General features: G+C 32.7%; 6 protein-coding genes across 6 annotated transcripts; 3 read left to right on the top strand and 3 right to left on the bottom strand.

Moving 5' to 3' along the window:
* Positions 1 to 744: 744 nt before the first annotated feature.
* LOC140821949 (uncharacterized) lies at positions 745 to 3,465 on the bottom strand. Its single transcript, XM_073182636.1, has 3 exons — positions 2,918 to 3,465; positions 1,531 to 1,716; positions 745 to 1,186 (listed from the first exon to the last, which is right to left on the bottom strand). Exons 1-3 carry the CDS (start codon positions 3,425 to 3,427, stop codon positions 896 to 898), a joined length of 987 nt encoding a protein of 328 aa, XP_073038737.1. The 5' UTR covers positions 3,428 to 3,465; the 3' UTR covers positions 745 to 895.
* Positions 3,466 to 6,703: 3,238 nt separating this feature from the next.
* Positions 6,704 to 7,569, bottom strand: LOC140821801 (dirigent protein 22-like). The gene has a single exon (XM_073182404.1). The coding sequence runs from the start codon at positions 7,448 to 7,450 to the stop codon at positions 6,887 to 6,889; it is 564 nt and encodes a 187-aa protein (XP_073038505.1). The 5' UTR covers positions 7,451 to 7,569; the 3' UTR covers positions 6,704 to 6,886.
* A 3,948-nt stretch (positions 7,570 to 11,517) lies between these two features.
* On the top strand, positions 11,518 to 12,126 carry LOC140822084 (uncharacterized). Its single transcript, XM_073182808.1, has one exon. The coding sequence runs from the start codon at positions 11,722 to 11,724 to the stop codon at positions 11,923 to 11,925; it is 204 nt and encodes a 67-aa protein (XP_073038909.1). The 5' UTR covers positions 11,518 to 11,721; the 3' UTR covers positions 11,926 to 12,126.
* Positions 12,127 to 12,617: 491 nt separating this feature from the next.
* LOC140822083 (uncharacterized) lies at positions 12,618 to 15,147 on the bottom strand. Its single transcript, XM_073182807.1, has 6 exons — positions 14,847 to 15,147; positions 14,614 to 14,684; positions 14,148 to 14,203; positions 13,512 to 13,985; positions 13,156 to 13,327; positions 12,618 to 12,925 (listed from the first exon to the last, which is right to left on the bottom strand). Exons 1-6 carry the CDS (start codon positions 14,989 to 14,991, stop codon positions 12,773 to 12,775), a joined length of 1,071 nt encoding a protein of 356 aa, XP_073038908.1. The 5' UTR covers positions 14,992 to 15,147; the 3' UTR covers positions 12,618 to 12,772.
* Positions 15,148 to 16,130: 983 nt separating this feature from the next.
* On the top strand, positions 16,131 to 18,608 carry LOC140822117 (large ribosomal subunit protein uL18c-like). The gene is made up of 3 exons (XM_073182857.1): positions 16,131 to 16,378; positions 17,397 to 17,558; positions 18,112 to 18,608. Exons 1-3 carry the CDS (start codon positions 16,184 to 16,186, stop codon positions 18,259 to 18,261), a joined length of 507 nt encoding a protein of 168 aa, XP_073038958.1. The 5' UTR covers positions 16,131 to 16,183; the 3' UTR covers positions 18,262 to 18,608.
* A 3,342-nt stretch (positions 18,609 to 21,950) lies between these two features.
* LOC140821973 (zinc finger protein WIP2-like) lies at positions 21,951 to 25,662 on the top strand. Its single transcript, XM_073182675.1, has 2 exons — positions 21,951 to 22,440; positions 24,993 to 25,662. Exons 1-2 carry the CDS (start codon positions 21,988 to 21,990, stop codon positions 25,458 to 25,460), a joined length of 921 nt encoding a protein of 306 aa, XP_073038776.1. The 5' UTR covers positions 21,951 to 21,987; the 3' UTR covers positions 25,461 to 25,662.
* The last annotated feature ends 463 nt before the right edge of the window (positions 25,663 to 26,125 follow it).

Below are 26,125 nucleotides of genomic sequence, written 5' to 3'. Positions count from 1 at the left end.
CTATTCATGCTGTACCTAATTAATTTAGAATCACAATATTATTTACTAATATAAATCAATTTCCTAATTACTACTTTTCGAGTACAATTAAGATTAAATTGAAAATCTGATAATTTATTGAAGATTTTGATCTTTTAATATTATCATATTTGTCGTATTTGAATTTTTTTTCTTCGTAATTTTAGTTATTTATAATTTTATATATGTGGCGTTCGTGATATTAGTGTCATATAAACACTCTAATGAAAAATGATTAGAATTGTAAAACAAAAAACTTATAAAATTGAAAAAAGAATTAAAGATATAAGACTAAAACTTAATTATGATAACATATTAAAATAAAATAAAGGAAGAAAAACAATTCCCCCTTTTCAAATATAATAATGCACGCGCGATCAAATTTTAATTAATATGTATATTCTTTTAGTTGATGTGAAAATAAAGTTCATCTTACACCTTACTTTATGTTCATCCACAAATGGAAAAAAACAAAAAAAAAAACTTTATATTTTTTCATAAAGAAACATATTTTTGATCTTTCAAGTCAAGTTGAGAAAATGATATTTTTGATCTCGTAACTTGTATTTTTTTTATTATTTATTTTTGATCATATTATCGATTAATTCAAGATTTTAGTCTACAAGCTATTTTAATAATTTTTAATCCACTAACTTGCACATCATTAGCATTCTAGTGAAAAATTGACTTAAAAAGAAAAATTAGTACGTGAAATAAAATCGTGAATTGACTAATAATATGACAAAAATATTATTATCCCAAGAAAGTAAATATACTTATAGTCTCGAAAAAATTACAATACAAGTTAAATTTTTCTTTATGAGGGGATCCCTTTCTCACACACACACACACATATATATATATATGTATATATGTATCATGGAGTTACAGTGCACGTGCTGTTAAATTTCTGGGTCCTATTTTTCTTGTCATATGAATTATCTACAAGTACCAAACATTGAGCTTGACGGTGAAATTTTGGTTCAAAAAGTCCCCAAATCACATTGAAACTTGAAACAAAACTCAATTTAACAGTGATAGGCAAACCATTTCCGGACTCAAGCAGGTCTTGCATGCTTCTTCCACCACCATACATTGCCTTATTTATAGTTCCAACATACAACTTGAAAACTGTGGAATCATCACTACCAGCATACATTTCTGCACCCTAATATTAAATATAATTAAAAAAAAATGTAAGTGAAAAAGTAAATTCATAAACCAATTGAATGAGTATCAAAATTTATATAAATTTCAGGTAAGATAGTTTTTTTTTATTATTAAGTTTTGATACACTAAGTTTTCAAATTTAATTTGGTTTCAGTAGGGTAACTTTTACTTTTCAGCTTTTTTAATTTGGTCAAATTACTTGTTTGACAATGCTGATATGATCTCTCGTTGATCTGACACTGAAAAATAGTGCGATGATATCGAAAACTTAATGGACCGAAACCCAAAATTAAACAAGTTAATGGATCAAGAAAATCATTTTTTTCCCTAAATTTTACTTACTTGTGACATTGCAAAAGGGAAATGGCCAAAGAACATTTTAGTAATTGGAGAGTGGATGTGAAGGCCGAAAATTCTAGACTTGTTTTCTATAGTTAACTCCATTGATGCATTGCAGGTCAGTATTTTGGTTGTGACGCCAGTCGCATCCACTCCTTCGCCTAATTTGAACTGGTGAATTCCACCCATCTGCAAATTAAAATTATTGGGCTATGAATAGAAACACCATTTCACAGACCTAAAAGTTGGAATTGGATTGAGGCCTAATTTGTCTTGGGCCTTTATACATTGGGCTTCAGTCTGACCCATATTCATTTTTATTTTAAATTCTACTTAAATCGCAACTTGCGATTCTTCTCGACAAATTTATTCCAAAAAAATTCTAAAATTCATCAGCATTTCGATTAGAAAAATCAAAATTTTCAAATGTGGATCTTATTTATATAGTTCAAATGTTTTGAGATGAAATCTCAAGTTTTGCATTTTTACACACACAAGTGTTTTGCTATAAAATGTTTTTAGAAAATAAAGGAAAATATAGAGATGTCAATGGGGTGGGTATGGGGCGGGTTTGGCTAAACCCAAGACCCTCTCCATGAAAAAAACTTTGACCCATTACCCGCCCCACCTCGATTAAATATTCTTCGAACCCACCCCACCTCAAATGCGAAATGGGGTCGGGTAAACCCGTGAGACCCGAATTTTTTTAAAATAAAAAAGTAATCTTTCTTCTCACATGACTGAATTATGAAACAGACAAGCCTCTAAATACAACATTGTAGAAAATTAATTCATATCTTCGACCACACTTAATAATAACAAACAAAGTATGTTCACGACATAAGAATTACATAAAAAAGAGAGTTACTAGCTCTCCAAAAAAATCTTGACATCCCCCAAAAAAGTCATAACATTATTTAAACAGATCAATATAAAATCAGTGAGTAGGCAATATTTAAGTCTACTAAAATGAGGACCAACTATTCTTCTACTATTGCTAAAAGCAGATTCAATAGCAACAGTTGACATAAGAATAACTAAGATCGTTATAGTTGAGCTGAGCTACTAAAAAAATGAAAATTAATAAAACTAAAACCCTAAAATATTTATATGCACATATATATGGGGCGGGTACGGGGCGGGTATTATAGGATCCATGACCCGCCGCATATCTAGACGGGTCTGAAAAATTGGATCCGAGACCCACCCCATGACCCATTTAGTATGCCCAAACCCACCTCATACACGCGAGTCCATTGCGGGTCTGGGTAAAACCCGGACCCATTGACATCCCTAGGAAAATATAATATGCATAAATATATATATATATATATATATATATATATATATATATATATATATATATATATGTATGTATGTATGTATATACCTTGACGAACACTTGAGGTGTTGGTGGCTTAGCAGCAACATAGAAAACGATCAACGCAATCATCAAACTCACGAAAAACCTCCAAGCCAACTGCACACAAATCCACCACCAAGCATCCGAATACCCCAATGAAAAATATTTCTGCCACCCTTTCTCCCTCGGATCGCCAAAAACCTCATCATCATCATGATCGTCATCGAACCCATTTTTCAATATTAACCGGCCGCGATTTTTATGGGTTTGTTCGTCAGAATTCTTATCCTTGTCGTGAAGAAACGAGTTGGTGGATCCTCTAGACGACGAGTAAATCGGGTTGATGTTGATCAACAAGTTTCGATGATCAGATTGAAGTGGAGATTGGTGATCATGGTACGTCAACGATTCGTCGATGTTATTGTTGTTGGTGTTGGTATGGGAAACATTTGACGGGCTTTGAACGAAGTAGAGTGCATACGGATAGGATCGGAATAATGCTTCATCTTCTGAGGAATCCATTCTGTAATTAGCCATTAATGTATAAGGGGCCAGTGTATACGAGCAAGTGACATTTAAATAGAGGGGAGGACGTGTGTCTGAAATATATATATATATATATATATATATTCGTATTAGAAATCATTTTTTTCGCGTTTCGAATCACATATTTTCGAAGATGTTTATGTCACTTCACTCAAACGAACAATGATGACATCAATGTCAATTTTATTTGAAAACAAAAGTGGGATTGAGTGAATAGCCCCAATATTGACAATTTATTTTAGAGTAAGTCTCATGTGAGACCGTCTCACACAAGTTTTTGCCTTTATTTTAAGATCATAAAATTTAATTAAAGGAAAAAATTAAATGATAACGCAATTAGATATTTAATATTCATGCTTTACACCGAATTGATCTCCTTTAATGTGGCCAAGGGGAATCATACCAAAGTAAGCACGCTTTTAACCACTAACCCTTTCCCCTATAATTCACTTATTTTAAATTATTACAATTTAGCAACTCAAACACTTAATCCTTTTGACCACTGATAATAGATTTTGTAAAATCCCCATTTGGCCTTAAATTAATACACAAAAGGTTACTCCCATCATTATTCATCATGCTTCCATTTTCTTTTCACAATAAATAAAAGAGTAAAAACGGTCTCATGAATCTTTATATGTGAGACGGCTCAACTCTACCGATATTCACAATAAAAAGTAAAGCTCTTAGCATAAAAAGTAATATCTTTTCATGAATAACTCAAATAAGAGATCCGTCTCACAAGATACGACCCGTGAGACCGTCTCACACAGGTTTTTTTTTGCCTAAAGAAAATACACCAACAATATTCGGTTTCATCATTAATGCTAAGTGCTGCAAAACTAAAAGTAAATGTCAAGCATGGGTGAAACATTTCAAAGACTGATTAGGTATTACTCTACTCAATGTTTCAAATTAAGCAACAATCCATTGATTTAATCGATCTTAAGTTCCTTAATTCGACGGTTTCGATGAAATTACAATATTTCAAAATAACAAGTAAGCATTATTTTTCGTAGATTTGAAGTTAGACGGTAGATTGGGATATAAGAATTGCATATATATATCATGATGAGAGGCAATATCGAGGGTAGCTTTTGCTTTTGTACTAAGACATAATGAGTTCCATTCATTGCACAAATATGTATGATAAATAATAATAATAAAAATAATAAAAATAAAACAAAATAAATAAATCATGAGATAAACTTAAATCCAGAAACTAATTTTGATAATATACAGAAAGATAAATAAATTCGCTGAGAATGTATCTAACATTATAATTCATATGGTATTTTCCTTTTCAAAATACAATAGTGTATGTATACTTGTCAAATAGTATTTTGGGTCCATCCATAATACTAAACACAAGATTAACATAGTTAAAAAGACAACTGAGATATCCGAATCGGTAAAATAGGTGAACATTTGATCAATGTTCGTTCGTGGATTCAAATCAATTTATAGCATATGACTTGACCATTATGATTTACTTGTAATCGACACATCTTTTTTGAGCTCTGCGTTTGGATTGTTTTAACTACTGGCCCAAAATTGGTTTCGCAAATTGTAGACCTTTAACATTTTTACCGATATTTGATTTGATTTGTATTTTTACCTTTTTTTTATTTGATTTGTATTTTTCACTGATATTTTATTTTGGCATGATAAAAAAACCTATATAAACGAGGGCGGCTACTCGTAAATGTAAAAGGATAATGTTACTGTCTCCATTCGAGGCCAATAAAATATATGTACATGTATTCCGAATATAAAAATATCACATAAAATACCTAATTTCACTTTCTTTAAAAAAGGAAAAGGAAAAGAAAAGTAAACCTAAAATCATGTTGGTCTCACGTACAGTAATTTGAGATAACAAATATGAAAATAACGAATTAATTTGACACCGAGATTTACGTGGAAAATCTTTAAAAATTATTAAGGTAAAAACCACGACAAGATGAAAAGATTTCCACTATAATATTTTATGGTGTACAACTGACTCATTGTGTTTCTAAAAAGAACACATTCTCTTAATACAGGAGAACAAAAGTACTTCACAAATATTATAGAACTGAGCACTCAAATGCTTATAAGATGAGAGAAAACTCGAAAAAAGAATGATTTAGAATGGAAGGAAGAGCTCTATTTATAGAGCTCATTATCCGTGTGAAAACGCGTTCTATGCAGCTTTTGACGGATATCAGCCAACAAATCAGCCAACTTATTTGCCTTAATTCATAAGTTGTTTAAAATACAATTAAAATACTTCGAAACTTATACTAAAACGTATTAAAGCGTCAATAAAAAAATATCAAAAAATCTTAAAAACAGAAATTTACTTACCGAGACCTTAATTATCTTTTCTCATATGCTTGATTTGATTTCTAATATATTTGGCCAAATCATTGTAATCTGATAGGCATATCTTTGATTTATAAAAAATTTACACCACGAGCTCAAAAATTATTAAGAATTATATAGAGATTATTTCGAATAAATTTTTTTACATGTATTTTGAAATAACTTATAGATTATTGAACAAGTCATAAATTATATATTTAGGCTATATATATAAGCAGACACGCTTTGAACCAGACACGATTAGACAATAATTTGACAGCAAGGTTTAACAAGTTGTTAGATTTAAACTAATCCAACTTAATCGACATCGCTTGACTCGATCAAAATATTCGTGCCACCCTACGCGGCTCTTTCGTCACTTTTTTAAATTTACGAAGTTTTGGGGGATAAAGAATTGAACCTAACCCACTTTGACGAAATGATACTTTAATTGTTTTCAATAATAATAATAATAATAATGGTTAAAATTAAATATTTAAGTTAAAAAAATAAAAAATCTCAAACTCATAAAATATATTAAACTACACACTTTATAAAATATTGTTTACTCAATTGTGTTTTTGATAGATATATTTATAAAAATTTCTTTGGAAATAATCCAAAATAAAAATACATCATTATATACATGACAAAAACTTGTGTGTGACGTTTTCACGGATCGTATTTTGTGAGACAGATCTCTAATTTGGATCTTCAATGAAAAACCATTACTTTTTATTATGAATATCGGTAGATTTGACCCGTCTCACATATAAAGATTCGTGAGACCAGTCTCACAATAAACCTACTCTACATACATCAGTCACAAAAAACACACACTAATTTTCAATATTTCCAACTCTTATTTTCAAGAATTAATATCTTATTTTCAATAATGATAGTAATATAATATAATAATACGAAAGAAAAAGGGAAAATACAATTCAAACTTCCAAACGCATACATCCAAAATATATGAAGACATATTTTACACGCCTCGAGTTATTTTACATGGCATTTACCAATTACAAAATATAAGTAAAAGAGATCAAGTTCACTTGCACTTTCAAACTGATGATATTTTCCTTCCACGTACCAATTCAACTAACAAATTTCTTCGTGATGATGATCAGGATAAGCAACATAAAATGTGTACTCCAGAACACCATAATTCGTGACCGGATCGAAAGAGAAAGTGTTCGAAATCGAGTACCCCCTAGCCAACTGAAAAACTCCAGTCCCACCAATTATGGGCAGCTCACGGTCCTTGTTGTTGATCGGATTTCGTCCACCGATACAAATACTACTACCTTTATGCTCGCCTCCGTTGAAATAGAAGTTCAGGTTCATGGTCAGGGCCGATTCGCACAAGTCCGAAAACGAAATAAGCCCTTGAGCTCGACCCAATTTCTCCGAATTACGATCAGATCCGGATGTCAGCAGGTCATCTACAACCCGTACTTGACCAAAAGTCGTCGGTGAATTCTTCGTCTGGACGGACCGAGCCACCTCCCACACCGTCGGATTCGACCCTCCTAAAGCATCTTGGACGTAAACATGTATTTTGGCTGTCTTTTCCTTGGCTTTGATCAGTTTATTCAGCCTTTCTTCTCGCGCATCTGAATCATGGCTGCTGCTCGGATTCACGATTTTGACAAGCTTTTCCATCTCTCTAACCCTCCTCCTTCTTGGGTATTTTTTTTTTCTCCCAACAATCAAATGAAAAATAATTATATAAATGGAATACGATCTAAATTATATTTGCATATGGTTAAGATGTTCAGGTCTATATATGTATATATATAGAGGTGAGGCAGCACAAGAATATAGAAAAGCCAAGTTGCATAGATTCCTCGGAAATATCCAAGGTTTTTTTTTTCTTTTTTGTATTGGTTAAATTAAAAAATAATACCCACCACAAAAAAAAAAAAGAAGCAAAATGATCAGAAATAAAGCAATTATTAATTGTAGCCACTCATATTTGACATGTGAAAAACGACTTTCGTCGCATGAATAGAACCCATCCTTTTCTTTATGGAATAAGGGTGACAAAGATCACCATTAATAAGGTGTTACTTTCTTTGTATTTGAGAAATATGTGAATCGAATCCATCTTACTATAATTTAAATCTTATCGAAGAAGGGTCACAAAGATCACAATTTATTTCTTGATTTTCAAATTTCATCGAGCAGAAATAATCATCTGAATTCAAGATTTACACTTTTTTTTTTATGATTACACATTTATGCAAGTGGAAAGATAGTCTAATTTCATATATAAAACTTCTAAGAATACATTTTTCTCTATTCCAAAACCATTAAAAAAAAAAAAAACATATCTACTCGATGGGTAGTTGAGAGTTGGCGGTGGCTTATTTTGACCACAATTAAATTATATTAGTTGAATTAGACTTAATAGTGTCCATACACAAACAAAGGCCTGTGCTTTTGTTAGGAGGACCAAAAATTTGTTTTAGACAGGCTTAGCGCAGTTGATGCATGCACGTCGAGGCCCATTCTCAGTTTTCTTTTCCAAGCTGCGATTTTGTTCTGTGAACAATTTTTTCAATTTAGAAAAATATCCAAATAAAAACCACCGAACCGGTGAATCATCGAAAATGTCTCTTGTGAGATGGTCTCACGAATCTTTATCTGTAAGACGGGTCAATCCTACTGATATTCACAATAAAAAATAATATTTTTTCATGGATGATCCAAATAAGAGATCTGTCTCACAAAATATGACACGTAAGACCGTCTCACACAAATAAAAAAAATTGCATATTTTTGAGAGAAGAAAAAAAAATTCATTAGTTTCCTCAATATTATGACCAATATAAAATTGTGGGCTAAACTACTAAAAAAAATTGGCTTACTTCCCCAATATTAAACGAGAATAATGGAACTGAATTATTAAATAAGTTTGACCCAAAATTCTGCCCATCAAAAGCCAGAGAAGCCCACATAGTACATCCGCCCTTCTTTCAAAAGGTCGACGGACACCCTTATTATTTATTTCTACACTAAAATAAAATATTTGTAGAAGAATGCATTTAGCTTTAAAATTTTTAAAGATAAAAATTTATGTGAGACACTTAGCTTTAAAAAAAACAAAAATTTATGTGAAACAGTATCACGGGTTGTATTTTGTGAGACAAATATCTTGTTGGGTCATCCATGAAAAAATATTAATTTTTATGCTAAGAGTATTACTTATAATTGTGAATATTGGTAAGGTTGACTCGTCTCATAGATAAAGATTTGTGAGATAGTCTCACAAGAGACTGCTCTAACAAAAAAAAATTGAAACCTTGTAATCTAAACACGTGTGCATATATAAAATAGACATTTGGTAGACAAGTGTCTGACACCGTGAAGAACTAAAAAAACTCTAAAAAGTATCACATGCTGATGACACATCTTTGATAACATATTTTGAACGAGTTTTCGAGTTGGATTTCTAATTTTGATACAACCAAAAATGGGGTTTTTTTTAAAAATATTATAATTTTAAAACTTATTTATTAAAATATAGTAGTTTTCAAAACTTTACGAAAATATTGTAATCTGGAGAATGAACCCGCGGATTCAGAATAAGGGATAGAGTGACACGGATTCTCAGTCGGCGACGGTTTATCCAAAACCGTCGCTATTAGCGACGGTATTCCAAAACCGTCGCTACTTGCGACGGTTTGAACAAAAACCGTCGCTATGGCAAGGATTCCTTTACACAATCCCATGCCTATAAATCTCACCGAGTATTTGACGAATTCATCTCATCCTTCGGCTCAACTTTTCAGTTTCGACACTCTTCTTGAGCAGTTTTTTTTCTTCGGTCCGTGTCTTTTTTTTTAATAAAAATTCAGTGATTCTCTTTCTGTCGCATATCAATTTATCCAGCTCAAAATATATTATGTGAAATAAATTATAACTTTTTGATTGTGATTGAATAAAATTTTTTGATTCATCAATTTTATTTTTATTGAATTAATATTGTTTTATAATTTTTGTTTTTGTAATAAAGCTTAACTTTGACAGGTTATTTCATACAAGTAAATCCTAAGAGGTAACATTATTTTTTTTAAATTTAATATATTATTGTTATGGAATTAAATTTATATGTGAAATAACGTTATTTTATTTTTTGAGAAATTAAAATATATTTTGAGCTGGATAAATTGATATGCGACAGAAAGAGAATCACTGAATTTTTATTAAAAAAAAAAGACATGGACCGAAGAAAAAAAACTGCTCAAGTATTTGAAATTTTATTTGGTGTTTGGTTTAAAATTTAAAAATGTTATTTACAAATCCATTTCTTATTTGGAGAAAAAAGGATTCGAATTTGGAATTTTAAAATTTTACTAAACTACCCTTAGAAATTATATAAACATAAATAACTAAAAAAAGTTTAGAAATTAATAATTCTTCTCTATTATTTGTATTTGTAAATTCAAAAATTAATTATTATTTATTAACCATAGTGCACATAAAATAATAATTAAAAATCATAAAACAACTTCAAACTTTAACATAAAATTAATTATTAAACGTAAAAAGAGGTTTTGGTAATTACTATAATTTTTATTATATTAATCAGTAAATAACACAAGAAACTTATAAAATTTAAACGAAATCTTTCATCTTCTAAAAAAAAGTTAAAAAGGAAAAAAAAGTCTAACCATTTAGAAACTTTTGGTGGAAAATGATGTGTTGGATAAAAAAGTAATTTTATGTTTTTAAAATCCAAATCCCACCAAATCTTATCAAATTTGATGGGATTTGGATATACTTGTGGAAATCCCATGAAATCCTAAGCAAGTCCGAATCCTTTTTTTTTAACATCTTGCCAAACAATAAAAATAGGATTTTGAAATCCAAATCTCATGAAATCCTCCCAAATCCCGGTCGCCAAACACACCGTTATACGCATGGAATTGGGTAACGGAAGGGAATCCTTGCCATAGCGACGGTTGTTGTTCAAACCGTCGCAATTAGCAACGGTTTTTGGAATACCGTCGCTATTTGGAATTGTGTAAAGGAAGGGAATCCTTGCCATAGCGACGGTTGTTGTTCAAATCGTCGCAATTAGCAACGGCTATGGAATACCGTCGCTAATAGCGACGGTTTTGGATAAACCGTCGCCTACTGAGAATCCCCCGCGGGTTCATTCTCCAGATTACCATATTTTCGTAAAGTTTTGAAAACTGCTATATTTTAATAAATAAGTTTTAAAATTATAATATTTTTAAAAAAAACCCACCAAAAATGGGATCTTCGGAAATAATTGGAATATATTTTTTCTTAGAATATGATTTATTGTTGATTAAACTTTTTCATAAGTATATTTCCATATAATCTCATCATATTAAATGTTAATATGATGCTTATGTGGACTTAACTCGAATATATTATATCTATCGGGTCCAAGTTCATATGAAAAATTTGGAATATTTTATGGTTAATTGAGTATTTTTTTTATCTTTCAATTTCAAATCAATCATTTAAAATATATGTATTTCAAAAACAATCCTCTCAAAAATATAAAATCTATAAATCCAAACGCAACCTATAATTATTCCGAATAAATATGAACAATTTAAGTGAAAATAGAAAGATGCAAGGACTCCACAGAAAGCAGCAGTTGTGGAGATCACGGGTAGACCTCCGAGGGCCCGTTGTTATCCAAATAAAACGATGTTATTAAATGAAATCTTCAACTAAATAAAATACCAATAAATGAGTTTTAAATCAAGTTGTGAAATCTAAGCTGGCGTTCCCCAATCCCACCACATCATTCTAAAATCAACCACTCCATAATTTCCAAATCCAGGAGCGAGCCCCTCTGTCTCAGTTTCTTTGACGAATCAAGAGCAATCCCACTAAAAAAGATTGTTTCTTTCACAAGCCCACTTAGTCAATTGCGGTTGGGTTCGAAGATGTTGCATTTGTTCTTCGCCGTGGCGTTTTCTGCCGTCCCTTTGACCCTTTACATCCCCCCGGTCAGAAGCTTGAATCTGTTTGTGGAGACGATGGAGGATATCTGGAGGGAGTCGAGTTCTCATACTGGTGGAATATTTCCACGTTTGAGGTATGCTTGTTCCAGGATCTTGAACTGTATACTTTGTAACAATACCAGGTAGATGATTTTTGAACGATCTGGGATTACAACCCCTGTTTGACGAAACTGAGCTTGTGAATATTGGCCCCCGTTTTTTTTTTCCTATCTGTTTTTGACGCTATAAAAATGTTGAGGAATTGTGGTTCTTGTGGGATACCGATTGTTGATGTGTTTTGAGATAATAAAAGCTAATCACGTTTTCTTCTCATGAATTGGGTATTGATTTGGGGCTTTTCCCCTTGGTGGTGTTATATATTACTGTTGAATACGAGCTTGTTGCCATTTTTTTCTACTGTAGCATCTTCAATTTAGAGCGACTTAGAGGGATATCGCTGAAATGCAATTATGTACGGTTTGTTTAACTTATGCGAAAACCCAAATTCAAGTCATAGACTTTCCTCCCAGGGGCTGACCCTGTGATTTGCAACGAGGTGTCGAGATGGGGGTTCAATACTTCAATCTCTCCAATTTGAGTTCGAAAAATTATCTGGACTGAAAGTGGTATTCTTGAAACAATTACCGCGACCTATTTCTCATTAGTTGCACTAGTATGCTGTCTGTTTTTAAGGTAGATGCTATCTCAATCAGTGGAGCTGTCCGAGTTGATCGAGAAAGGAGCTGATGCGTAGGGTCCGTGGTTGCTTACTGTGCCATATTTATATAATGACTATTCTATTCCACCTTCTTGATAGAAATTGATAAATAATTTGGTGGTAGGAAAGAATCTTTCTCATCTAATTTCAAGTACGTCATGGTTATATAATGTTTTACAACATTTTGTTTCAAACTTATTCTCAAGCAAATGTACAAATAATAAAAGAATGGCTCTATATATATAAATATCTCTTTAGTTATTTTAATGCTACTTATTAGCTTGAAAAAGTGCAAGGTTTTAAGAACCAGAAAGCATTCAAAGTTCTTGCTGCTCCAACTGGAGTTTCTCCTTCAGGGTTGATCTTCTCATGTTCAACCTGGTTTCTCTCTTTGTTGGTTTGCTTAACCTCTTGCAGAATCCCTCTTCCCTGTTTTTTAAGCATTGTTATGTTCAGTCAGAAACACACATCTGGCATATTAGAAATATGTGCAAGTTTTCTTTGGCTTCTGGTGTGTGCGATTAAGCACGAGAATTTGCAAGGAGCCGAACCATCTACCTAGAGAGCTGCCTCATTATACTTTTTTTCTTCTTTCAGAAGATTGTTGTCGAATTTTAAATTTGAAATCAATCCATAATTGGATATTGTGTATCACATACCAGAGGTTTGGACATGAAAGTCTTAGGTGTTGTCTCAGCTTTCAAAGTCCCACGATTTGCAGAGAAACACTGTGGAGTAGGAGGTAAAGTTCGAATCTTTGGCAAACCATCCTTGATATTTTTCACGTCCACGGATACCATAGGGTTGTGGTTCTCTGCATCATCTTTTCTTCTGCAATAGATTTCAAGATTCTTACAGCTAGCTGATTAAAAAATTAATGCATTTTTTAATATACAATTAATTAATGCATCCTTGGACCTGAAAGCTTTGTGATAAAATCACACATAAAATTGAACTTTTCCTGGTTGATGGGAATACTTTTATGGGGTGCACCCTGAGTGGAAGAGAAATTTACCTGATCTTTTGCTGCTTTTCCTTTGACATTCTGGTTTCCGTTACTTTCACATCATCTCCGCTCAACTCTAGTAATGGCTTCTTTTCCTTTTCTTTGGCATTCAACTCCCCAGAATCCCCAGAATCGACGTCCCCAATATCTTTACTATCTCTAACCTTAGTAGCTAGTTTCTTCAATTCATTACAGAATTCTGCAACCTTGTTCAGTATATCCCCTCCACCAGAGAACAAATCTCTTGCAGATAAAGTACTTCTCAGCTTTGGTATTTGATAGGCTTTTCTCATTGCACTATCATCCCTTGGTTTCTTGTCCGTGCTTGATTTGATTGCCTCTTTTCTGAGTTTAGCTTTGTTGTTTGGAGGGGTTGAGAAGTTGGGATTTTGATTTTCCCCATCAACAAGGATTTTGCTGTCGTTTGTGTCCTTTAACAAAACAGAAGTTGGATTTGTCGCCCTTTTCTTCAACTTCGCATCTCTGCAGGTTTTAGATGAGTTAATATCCTGTTTATGTTATGCGTGACAGGTTCAAGATTTACCTCTCATAAGATTTACAAACCGGAGAACCAGTGTTAGTAGACGATCCCTAGATCCACCCACACTGTGCTAAACTTAAACGCTAAAATACTGTAATCGATACCTTGTTTTTTCTTCACCGAATGGAAGAATCTCAGAAACTCTTGAAGATCTCTGAAGCTGGAGACACACACGCAGTAAATGAGAAAAGCAGGCAATCATAACGTAATCAAAATCTTATCGAATCCGGGGCATTCTTCATCTTTTGTGTAATTGTCACCAACTTTGATATAAACGGGCTCGTTGGCTTTAGTCATTCGAATTGTAGTACAGTGGAGCATGTTATTTTTTCAACCATAACAAATGGGTCAGAATCTGAACTATATAATGCACGCCAAACGCCGACCATATTTTTTTTTTTATTTTGAAAATGTCAAATTGAAGCTCAGATGTGAAAAACCATGGCAAGAAAAAATCTACCGGACGGGGAATTGTTGCACGTTCATTAAAATCCGAACACCCGAATGACATAAATTTTCAAAACCAAACATAAATTGTGCAGTGAACAAGAAATATAAGGCAGAATAAACCTTAGAATTCGAAGTGGGAGTCCTCTCTTTCCCATGAAAGAAATCTTCAGCTGACTTCGGGTGATTACAACCTATACATTAACTCAAACATTGATGAACCGAATAAACACCCCAAAAGTCATAAGCGCAAGAGAAAAACAAGAAAATCAAACCCCTCCCCAACTATACATACACCTGCATTGTATCTATACCCCCACAGACCCGTTTGTGCGTGTGTTTGTTTTGTGGCTTACTGGGGCGGCAAAACCAGGCTTCATCATCAAGAGGGTCGTCCGAGGCCAAAAAATCAATCCATTTCGGGGCGTTGATGAGCTCATACATCTCGTCTCTCACAAATCTTGAATCTACATTCTTCCAATCAATTATTGCAACGTCCATTTAGTCTTATCTCTGTAAAAGAAGCAAAAATAATTTCACATATACAGACGAAAAATAACAAGTTCAAATCCAAGTGTGTGTGTAAAATCCCAGATCAGAGCTTATTAGAAAGAAAGAAAGAAAGAAAGAAAGAAAGCGGAGAATAAACGAAGTGAGAGAGAGTGGACCGTTGGAACTTGGAGGGGAAGGGATTTTCTGATTTAATTCGCTATTTGTCTATTACTTTTCGACCGTTGGGAATTTTCACGTTTTATTTCTTCTGGCAAGACTTTGTAGATTTGTGCTATTGGGTCAACGATTGGGCAAATAGATTGTATGTTTGGCCTTTACATTAAAATAAAATAAATATAATATTTTCATGTTATTATATAATAAATACAATTATAGAGTATTTTGGGAAATTAAGAAAAGTTAGTTAAAAGTAATGATTAATTGGCATATAAAAAGGAGGAAAAATATATTTTGGAGAAAGAAAATAAATGAGATTGTCATCACTCTGAGGGAAGGAAAATCTTTCCAGAAAACAAAAACAAGTGATTAAAAAAAAAAAAAAACAAGTGATTCAAGTCATTTATTATATAAATTATTTTAAATCCATTACAACAAATCCAACCAATAAGTGTCGTATATAGATATATTTTCAGGGATCATACTAAGGCATCCCATTGACTAATGAGATAAATGACAAAACATCAGGTAATAAATTGAAAGAAAGATTAAGTACTTTTTTTTAGAGTAAGTCTATTATGAGACGGTTTTATGAATATTTATGTGTGAGACAGATCAACCATACCGATATTCAGAATAAAAAGTAATATTTTTTATGGATGACCAAAATAATAGATCTGTATCACAAAATAAGACCCGTGAGACTGTCTCACGTAAGTTTTTGTCCTTTTCTCAGCATAAAACTTACGTTTAACGTGAGATGAGGTAAAAACTTTGAATTTAATCATTTTTACGATATAAAGTTTTATTGTTTTAATTGAGATGGGGCAAATATTAAAAGTTAAAACAGTAATTTCTAAGAGTAGAACCTTTTTGGTGTGCAAATTATAATTTTCATCTTTTAAAGGGTCACGTTGTAAATACCATAAACATTGTTCCCTGGCCCTTCCTTTCTCTCTCCTTATCTTGAAGCCAACGTCATTCTCTCCCTCTAGGAAACATTTAGATAGAGAGGTGATAAGAAATGTCCAGCACTTCAGTTTCGCTCTCGTTTCTGCAGACCACTCTGGTCAGTACCAAACAGAAGCAGCTTTGCAATGGGTGTCGCCCAAATTCGTTGCCGTTACTGAGCCACCGACCTCGGGCACTGATTGTTCAAGCCAAGTCCGGGACTCGAACAGAGGATAGAATTGCTCGCCATTCTCGTATCCGCAAGAAGGCAAGTTTTCTATCATGTTTGTTTTAGGATCGACAAGAATCGGCTTTCTAGGTATATGAGATTATTGATGAAAAAAGTTTAACTGTTTAAATAGGTATAAAAAATACCCCAAGACCCAAGTCTTTGCCAAAATGAGTGAACTAGTGCTGTTATTTTGGCCAATTGTTGTCGAGGTTGTATGTAAGGTTTGTGATGGTGAATGGTGGCCTGCTCTTTAGGATAAGAATTATGTTCACCGGTCCTTTTATCTTATTGTTGTTTACTTGCATGGTTTGCTCATGGGCGATCTTCTACATAATTCATCCTTATTTAGCTAGAGAAGGCAATAAAGAAGAAAACTTTAGTTACATATTGATTGTATAATTTTTTTGATCCTGATCATGTTGCTGCACTTGCTCATATTGTTTCTGCTTAAGTCTACTGCTGCAGTTGCTAGTAAATAATCAAGTTCACTTTGTATCGTGCTGCCAAACTTGTACTGATCATTTGTTAATTGTTACCATATGCAACATGTTGGATCAAGCGCATGGTGTTCTATCAAAAGTTATTCCCGTTAACAAACCTATAAATGTTCCACACCATACAGTAGCCCACGTGCTATATCTCAATAATTTTGCCATTCAGAACAATATAAGCAACTGTTGCTCCTAACATTCCATCTCCGAGTAACGGCCGTAGACGGGTCCAGCTACAAGTTCCGAACATATGATCATGGTTTTGATATTAATTGTAGGATTGAAGGTTAAAGCTGTGAATCTCTTCATATTAGTTTTTGAAGATAAAAGATGCTAGATCTTAATAAATGTTGCTAAATTGATCGAGTAAATACGCTCTAGGAGCTTTTAAGATGCTATTTTCCTGTTATTGAGGTAAGATAGACATTTATGCCATTGTACCAAAAGCTCGTGAGATATGAAATAAAAGTTGAGCTATATGCACTTTTTTTAGGGATCAACTTTTCATTTGAATTTTGGAGCTTTTGTACTCTATTAAATTTACAAATACACATTTTATTCAGGTTGAAGGGACAACAGAAAGACCAAGATTGTGTGTTTTTCGCTCGAACAAGCATATCTATGTTCAGGTGATCGACGATTCAAAGATGCATACTCTTGCTTCTGCCTCTACCGTGCAGAAACCCATCTCTGAGGAGTTTGACTACAGTTCCGGTCCTACCATTGTAAGTGAATTCCACATATCAGAAATCAAAGTAGTAGCGTTGCTAAATGCATTCGCTGCATATTTATCATGTTCTAATTGATTATTTTAGAAATTCTTAGCCGTTGAAGAGTCCCATTGGCCAACAAATTATTTTCTTTGCTCGTTCCATCGTTATCCAACTTGTGAATATTTCTTAAATTTTCATCCCAGTGACTTGCATATGAGTATTCAACTAAAAGATTTTACTCCCATAGTGAATTATATGGAAAAAAAAAGTTGTAGGGAACCATGCCTAAAAATTTACATAGAAAAGCTTAAGTAGCTTGTTCTTGCAAGTCTGTCCTTGTCAATGGTCAATAAAATTATAACCTTTAGCTATCGAACTGAAATTGCAATTCAAGAGTTGTGAACCCTTGTGTGGAACAATCTGGTGAGCTATGAATGTGACATTTACTCTGCTGGAATTAAATTGTGAAAGCAGGCAGGGTTCATTCTTCGCTGCTTTACCTTCGTTTTATCCCTTATCCATGACTTTTTTTTACAAGCATTAACATAAAGGTTTGTGATGTCAGGACATTGCCAAAAGAGTTGGTGAAATTATAGCAAAAAGTTGTCTTGAAAAAGGAATAACAAAGGTAGCATTCGATCGGGGTGGTTACCCCTACCATGGGCGGATTGAGGCCCTTGCAGATTCTGCTCGGGAGCATGGCTTGCTGTTCTGAAGCTCAAGCAGTTGAATTAATTTTCACTTACTTGTAATTGAAATATTTTCACTTTTAGGCTTTGTCATTCATTAATGTCTGTGAGCGAAGAAGGCTTAAACACATAAATATTGTTTAGACTAAAAGTCTCGTGTTGGGGAGTCATAATCATAGGCTTGGGGTGGATCTAGGAAATAGGCTGGATGATTAGAGCCCAGGAGCCAAAATTGAGTCCGACCCAATAGAAAGGGGCTTGTAAAATGAGCCCCGGGCTATTGCCGAAGCCTTGTTCGGCAAAGGTAAACCCAAACTGTAAAAACCCGTTGTGCTTGACCAAGCGTTATGATTTGTGATTGCTCGAGCCATAATTTTGTAGCAGGTGTTACATAGGCTAATAGGTCGAAAATCGACTGGTTCTTGGATAAGCGTTATGATCGGCGATTTCCAATCCGAAAGATCCCCCTTATCATTGAGAATTGATAACACTGCCTTAGTAATATTCTTTATGCTCCGACAGCTTTTCTATCCTCTTTTCCTTCTGAAGTATTCGAGCTAAGTTGACTTTAATCGAATGAGAACAACAGAGACGATTCGTTTCTTTGTGCAACCTCTGGATTTTTTGACCCCATCCATTAAACCGATCCCCGGTCCAACTTTTCAGAATTTTTCTCCGGTAAAAGAAGATTCATCGACAAAGGAGGATAATAATAATTGTATGGAGTTTATATATACAATATTGATAACCGATACACTTGTTATTATCCTTTATTATTCAGGACGCCTGCGGGGCCTATTTTGTATATGTATGTTTATAAATTTGCAGTGTGTCCCTTCCGTGCTCATTGAGAAGTCTACTTCCATGCCTCCCAAATTGTCTGAATGGGAATTGGGGTGAGACTGCAGTCTCCACTGATGTTGTTTCTGCGAAATCAGCCTTAGACTCACTCATCACATCACATGTTTCCTACATCCTGTCAGTCTCTTTACAGGTTTCTTTCTGTGTCCATATGAGAATAAAAACTCTGACAAATTGGAGCCAAATCCACACACTACACACACACACACACACATATATATATATATATATACATATACATACATTAATACATATAAAGAAAACTTGCATGCAAGAACTAATGACAGGCTCTGAAACATCCTTGTCGAAGTCAGTACTTCTTTTTGGTGAGTACCTCTGCAACTCATGAACGGTTGCAAGTATTTTCACCATTATTAGCGAGTGCATGTGAATTTTTTCTAAGGTAATCTTTATTTAACTGGATAACACGTGAATTAAGATTAAATGGATCAAGTCTGTACATAATTTGCGACCAAAATCACGTAAATATTATGCATGGCTACCACAACAAAAGTTTGAGGTATGTTAGATCGATACATGCACCGTTTGTCATGTTCTCATTGAAATGCTTATTTAATTTATTTGATCAACATGAAAGCAGAATTTGGGAGGTAGCTACGACGACAACTGTTCCTTTCACAATAAATATCCACATACATTTTCTAAAGAAGGCAATAACACTAACTATAGTACTTTAAAGGATTGGACCAAAAATGGAGTCAATTCTGTTGTCTGAAGTGACGGTGTCACGTGTCAATTTTTTGGTGCAGAAATATAATATTTGATGTGATTCAAATTCAAAGATTAAGTTATTTTTATGCGTTGACGAATTCCAAATTATACCGATGGGATCCGTTGAATCAATGTGAGATGAAACATTGTTAATATATATATATGTTAATTCTTGCACAGGTTGGCTCGATTGCATAATTTACTAAATTTCATGGCATTGTGATATATATTTATATCATAACGATATACTATGGTAAAATTTATTTACTGATAGGAACCATATGCATGAATTTTAGTATAAACCATGTTGCTAATCAGAAGTAAGATGAATGCACTTCTGATCATAGTTACTGAGGAAAAAGTGTTTTTTTTTTAAACTGAAAAAATAAAAAAAGAGTGATATTTGATTTTTTTTTTAGTAAAATGTTGTGAGCTCTGTAATTGGTAAAAAAAAAAAAATGGGGTTGTATCACTGTCATCAGGCAACACATCAAATGGCAATAAAGTTTTGGATGACGTCATGCTCGTAGCTCAACAGTCACTTGTAACATCATTTTCATCACCAATTGTCCACAGCTGTCCCGTCCCTCTTTCAACAATACAAATAATGTATTTATTAATTATACAATATGATAAGACATGTCGATCCTTGTATTAATTATACTTTAATTTTTAACCAATTCTATATATGTAAATAAAAATAAATCTTAGACGTTTGCCAGTAATTTTGAAATCAGTTATATATATATATATATATATATATATATATATATATATATATATATTTTATCACATTCAATAGAGAAAAAGACATTTCATTGATGGACACACAAGTTGATATATTTGATGAACAATTTAACAAAAATATATATACATGTCAACAATTTTAATATTCATGATTCATATAAAGTAAACTAAAAATCTTGTGGGAACATACATGCTTTTATATATATATATATATTATATATATTTTAATTTAACAATAATAATACAAATTTGGTTATATATCCCCATTCCTTTTGCTTGCCCGCCTCAATTCTCGAACGAAGCAGACACAATCAAATATCATAGTATTTATTGCTTTTTGCACAGGCCCCATTACCATATATGGCTGTTAGGAGGAATGACACTTAAGTTTATATAATTGAAATATTTCATTAAAATTGCATGTATATTATTATTATAATAGAAAGTTGCCTCACATCCAGCTTATATTTGGATCCATCCATCTACCTTAATTTGTGGACAAATTTTGTGAAATGTATAGTTTTTGCATGTAAATCTTTTATTAAGAAAAATCATCATCATGTGTTATATTTTTTGGTTTTGTTATGTGAAACAGACATTTTTATTTATTATATATGCTACATAATACATGTAACTATATATTGGGATATTATATATATATATATATATACCAAATTTTAATGTCTTGTAAACAATTACATGCACAATTGAATTTATATATATATATATATATATATATATATTCAATTGTGCATGTAATTGTTTACAAGACATTAAAATTTGGTAGATTACATGATTGCGTAATTGGTAGTACAAATGTCATTGAAAGTTATAAGAAAATTAATGAATGGTTGTGTTTAAGGATTTTAATGTACTTTAAGGATTAGTTTTTTTTTTTAATGTACATACAGTACAAATCAACTCACTTTTTTTAATCACTTTCAAGTTTTTGGACAATTTACAGTCTTTAAAGTTAATTAAAGAAGGAAATATAATGCAGCTTCGTGTGTGTATATATATATATATATATATATATATATTTATATATATATCGCTTGATGTGAAGACATTGATTGATTACTCATATGTTTTGTCTAATGTTTGACTTAAGTTCTACAAATGATTAGTGTCACATACGATTATTTATCAAAATATATTGATTTACCATAGGTTTTTTTATATGATTAAAGATAATTCAAATTAAATTTATCAAAACTAGTCTCGTAATTACTGCAAGTAAATCGAGAATATACCGTGAGGTTTGTTAAATGGTTGGACCAATCCACATGGGAGGAACAAATTAAAGCCACCACAAGCTGTGTCAGCTGATCTTATATAACAATTCAATCATTCAACCCGAGAGCTCGATCGCACTTCCGTCCCTCCTCCTCCTCCAATATTCTTCCTCAATCATGACAGAACCCTACAATAATTTCACAGCACAGTGCTTCAACTTCATTCCTCTCTATTCTTCATCTGCTCATCATCTGTATTATCCCTACTCTTCGTCTCCTCCGAGAGAAGCTCTTCCTCTCCTCAATACCCTCAGCCTCAACCAAGATTCATGCACCGAAACCTCCTCAGATTATTCACTCAACTACCAACAAAATCCAGAGAAATATCCTAATTTTGAAGATGAAAATGTAACTGTAGCGTTACATATAGGGCTCCCAAGCCCTAGTTCTGAGGTGGGCTATGGCGAAATCATGGATAAAGATGGTGTGGATATACTCACCGGGTTGCCTTTAAAAGGGTTAAAAATGGGCCAGTATTGGATTCCCACTCCTTCGCAGATTCTCATCGGTCCGACACAGTTTTCTTGTCACCTTTGTCCCAAGACTTTTAACAGATACAATAATCTCCAGGTAATCTTCTTTTTCTCTTCCCCATTTTTCGATGAACCCTAGAATAAAGTTTAATCAGCATCTTTTCACTAAATAGTTTACGTATCTGTTTTACTTTTTATATATAACACATTGTAAGTTTTTTGTGAGATGGATTTGTGAGACTATCAACCCTACTGATATTCACAATAAAAAATAATATTTTTTCATTACTCAAATAAGATATCCATCTCACATATTTTGAAACCGTTATACACACGTTTTTGCCAATAATATAATTTCCCCTTGTTGAAAAATAGACAGACTTATTGATTTGTTTCTTCTTCTTCTTAATCAACTGGGTTATAACGTAATTTTTACAAGAAATGTTCTCTTTAATGCCGTCATTGTGATATTTCTTCTTGATTTGACAAGTAGTTCTCCCTGTAGCCTCTTCCTAGTTATGGCTTTTAAATGTAATTTAGTATTTCTCCTCTGTTTTATTTCTCTGAAATTGGGCATTTATATCACCGGCACGGTCAAGCATATATTGATATTAATTAATCATGCTTAATTTTGAAACATTTATTTATTTTTAATAAATTATTGATGATTTAAATATATGCTTTGAAACTTAATAATTCTACCTCTTTTATTTTCATCAAATATGTTTTTATGGTTAAATTTGAAAGAATTCATTGTATAATAAACGGCTCTTGCTACACACACACACACACACAGGAGCTTCACTAATTTATGATTATCAACCTTTTAGTGCTATTTATAGACATACCGTATGGAATCAAAATTAAATAGAATTTTGTTGATGATAATTGATTGACCGACTTTGAATATTTTTTAAAAAAAGAAATAAGAATTTTTCGTAAATCTAACGAATCGATAACTTGATCCAGCTCATAAAAAAATTAAAATTTTAAATTTTGATAAATGAAATTGACTATTAACACCACTATTTTGAGAAGACAAATATTTATAATTGTTTCAACTAAGATAGCTGTGAGATGGTATATTTTTAGAAAATCCCTTTAAATGTGCCAAATAAAAAACTTACATTGCGAATTTTAGGCTTGTATGTATTTGTTTGTCATATTTTTAGTCAAGCATATTTCGTTAAATCAATTCTAGTCTAGTATGTTTTTTCTTTAATTTTTGTCAAAATGATGTAACTATATGACTGATACTATTGTTAAAATTTATGATTATGTTGACAAACATGCATGCATAGCTCAAGAATTTTTGTTCAACTATGTACTTACAAAAATTTAACAATAATGTTGATTATTTAATTACATGATTTTGGAAAGCATGACTAAATTTGATTAAAAAAACATAGTTTAAAGACTACAATTGATCTAACGAGATATATATGATTAAAAATATCACACATCAATGTATACATAACTAAAATTAGCATTTGGATAAGTTAAAAATAAGAACATAAACTTATTATGGTGCATTATGCTTCAGATGTTTTGCTTCTTTTTTGGGGTTAAATCGTCGTCGTCATCTAGTGATGTCTCTTATCCCGACCACTCCCGCCCCATCCTAGCTAGCTCCTCGAACCCAAACCCTTGACAAATTAAATCTCCATTTCCATCATCGTCTTCATATCTACTTCAAAAGTAGTAATGAGGCGGGGCAGGGCTGGTTCGGGAATTTCCGAACTCAAACTTATTATTACATTATTAATAATAATATTATAATTATTATAAGAACGGGTTCAAAGATGAGGATAATATTCAGAAATCTGCTCCGAATCATTTCGGGAATTCAAAAATATCTCAGAAAACAAACTAAAAAATTAGTCCATAAACCTGTTCCGTTACGTTTCGGGTTTTCAACAGAAGTCATAGTGAAACTTGCCATCCCTATCAATATGTAGATGTCCACTGCACAAAATACAGTAACACGACGCATGTTTCATTTGTCAGTTCCTCGATACAGTACATTCATATTGTAAAGTTTATGTGTCCATACCCTACATGCTACGTACTATTTCAATAAATAAAATTTTGAATTGTTTCACTGCAGTGTAAATTTTTTCATCGACCACTGCAGTAGTTAGTTGGGTATTAATTTCTGCTTTCACTCCACCATAATACCTATGCAGCCGCCTCATTGTCTGAGCAGATACGCAGCAAGTGCCGGTGTATGAGGATGGGGACGTACGTGATTTAGAATGGGTCAAAGCTCGTAAATATATTTTCAAAACTGAAACATGAAATTTAATTTTACACTTGCTGCATGAAATTAAAATTATACTGACTATTTTATTTGTTGGAATTAGATGCAGATTAATATTCTATGTTACATCTAAAATATTTTTCCTGTTATGATATGTTTAAATGTTAGCCATTGGATCATCAGTATATACGTCAACTTTCATAAAAATACGAGGGACTCATATGATCTATGATGTTGGAATAGATGGAGAAATACTCTTCATTTAACATAAACTAACCTATTATATTCTAGGCACGCGATTATTTGTAATAACATTTTAAAATAATGAAATTGCCGCTCGAGAAAAATGGTGAAATAAGTTTCACAAATGTGGGCATACATGATTTCAGATGCATTTATGGGGGCATGGATCACAATATAGAAAAGGCCCCGAATCCCTACGAGGCACGCAGCCCACGGCCATGCTAAGATTACCATGCTACTGCTGCGTCCCTGATTGCAAGCACAACATCGATAACCCGACAGCGAAGCCACTCAAAGATTTCAGAACCCTTCAAACACATTACAAGAGGAAACATGGAAGCAAACCCTTCACGTGCAGAAAGTGTGGGAAACCATTCGCGGTGAAAGGTGATTGGAGGACACACGAGAAGAACTGTGGCAATATTTGGTACTGTATTTGTGGCTCTGATTTTAAGCATAAAAGGTCTTTGAAAGATCATATCAAGGCGTTTGGGACTGGCCATGGGGGTCTGGGGGTTGAGCTTCAGCATCAGCAGCTTGACGAGGAAGACGAAGGATCTGCATCTGAGATTGAGCAAGGAGGAGATCAGTACTCTTCATCTTGTGTGATTTGATTTTCGTTTGATTCTTAAGAGGATTGTTATGATTTTATTTTGTTTTGTTTTGTTTTGTGGGAAGTCTTATTTCTCATAAAAAAATTTGCTTATTTTTTTGGTAGCTTCCTTGTTTGTATATTACTTTGTATTTAGAGATGTGAATTAAATGGTTTGCGTTTTGTCATGATATGAACCTGTAAATTCATGGAAATGTTTATGGAAGAGTGTTTATTGAATAAAATCGTTTTTTTCCTTCTTGCATTAAATTAGATGGCAAAACTTGAGTGAAACGGTCTCACTGGTCGTATTTTATGAGATAGATCTCTTATTTGGGTAATCCATTAAAAAATATTACTTTTTATGCTAAAAATATTATTTTTTTGTTGTGAATATAGGTAAGTTTGACCCGTCTCACATATAAAGATTCGTGAGATTGTCTCACAAGAGATTTACTCAAATTAGATTAGCAGATAATCCGAATAAGTTGAAAATTTTGCAGATCAATAATTTTTTGACAATTTCCATTAATCATATATATGTATATATTTGACTTTGTTTGCGTAGATAATATATAGTTGTTTCCTCACTTATTATATGTCTTTATTATTATTATTATAAATTGTCAGATCATGTAAAGTAACCATGTTATGTCTATCAATATCCTTTCATTATCTGCGTCGTAT

The sequence above is a fragment of the Primulina eburnea genome, unplaced genomic scaffold, assembly GCF_022965805.1.
Source record: "Primulina eburnea isolate SZY01 unplaced genomic scaffold, ASM2296580v1 ctg739_ERROPOS11973397, whole genome shotgun sequence".
NCBI classification, from domain to species: Eukaryota; Viridiplantae; Streptophyta; class Magnoliopsida; order Lamiales; family Gesneriaceae; genus Primulina; species Primulina eburnea.
The sequence above is the reverse complement of the archived record's forward strand: the minus strand, read 5'-3'. Positions and strand labels throughout refer to the sequence as shown.

Bases quoted from the DNA above. Each gene is read 5' to 3' on its own strand.
- LOC140821801 (XM_073182404.1), bottom strand. From the start codon at position 7,450: ATGGAAAAGCTTGTCAAAATCGTGAATCCGAGCAGCAGCCATGATTCA.
- LOC140822083 (XM_073182807.1), bottom strand. From the start codon at position 14,991: ATGGACGTTGCAATAATTGATTGGAAGAATGTAGATTCAAGATTTGTG. The intron at 13,328-13,511 runs GTAAATTTCTCT...AATCTATTGCAG, and splicing joins GAAAAGCAGCAAAAGATCAG to AAGAAAAGATGATGCAGAGA. The intron at 12,926-13,155 runs GTATGTGATACA...CTTAAAAAACAG, and splicing joins CTTTCATGTCCAAACCTCTG to GGAAGAGGGATTCTGCAAGA.
- LOC140822117 (XM_073182857.1), top strand. From the start codon at position 16,184: ATGTCCAGCACTTCAGTTTCGCTCTCGTTTCTGCAGACCACTCTGGTC. The intron at 16,379-17,396 runs GCAAGTTTTCTA...CATTTTATTCAG, and splicing joins ATTCTCGTATCCGCAAGAAG to GTTGAAGGGACAACAGAAAG. The intron at 17,559-18,111 runs GTAAGTGAATTC...TTGTGATGTCAG, and splicing joins ACAGTTCCGGTCCTACCATT to GACATTGCCAAAAGAGTTGG.
- LOC140821949 (XM_073182636.1), bottom strand. From the start codon at position 3,427: ATGGCTAATTACAGAATGGATTCCTCAGAAGATGAAGCATTATTCCGA. The intron at 1,717-2,917 runs GTATATACATAC...TTTAATTTGCAG, and splicing joins CACCTCAAGTGTTCGTCAAG to ATGGGTGGAATTCACCAGTT. The intron at 1,187-1,530 runs GTAAGTAAAATT...ATTTAATATTAG, and splicing joins TCCCTTTTGCAATGTCACAA to GGTGCAGAAATGTATGCTGG.
- LOC140821973 (XM_073182675.1), top strand. From the start codon at position 21,988: ATGACAGAACCCTACAATAATTTCACAGCACAGTGCTTCAACTTCATT. The intron at 22,441-24,992 runs GTAATCTTCTTT...ACATGATTTCAG, and splicing joins ACAGATACAATAATCTCCAG to ATGCATTTATGGGGGCATGG.
- LOC140822084 (XM_073182808.1), top strand. From the start codon at position 11,722: ATGTTGCATTTGTTCTTCGCCGTGGCGTTTTCTGCCGTCCCTTTGACC.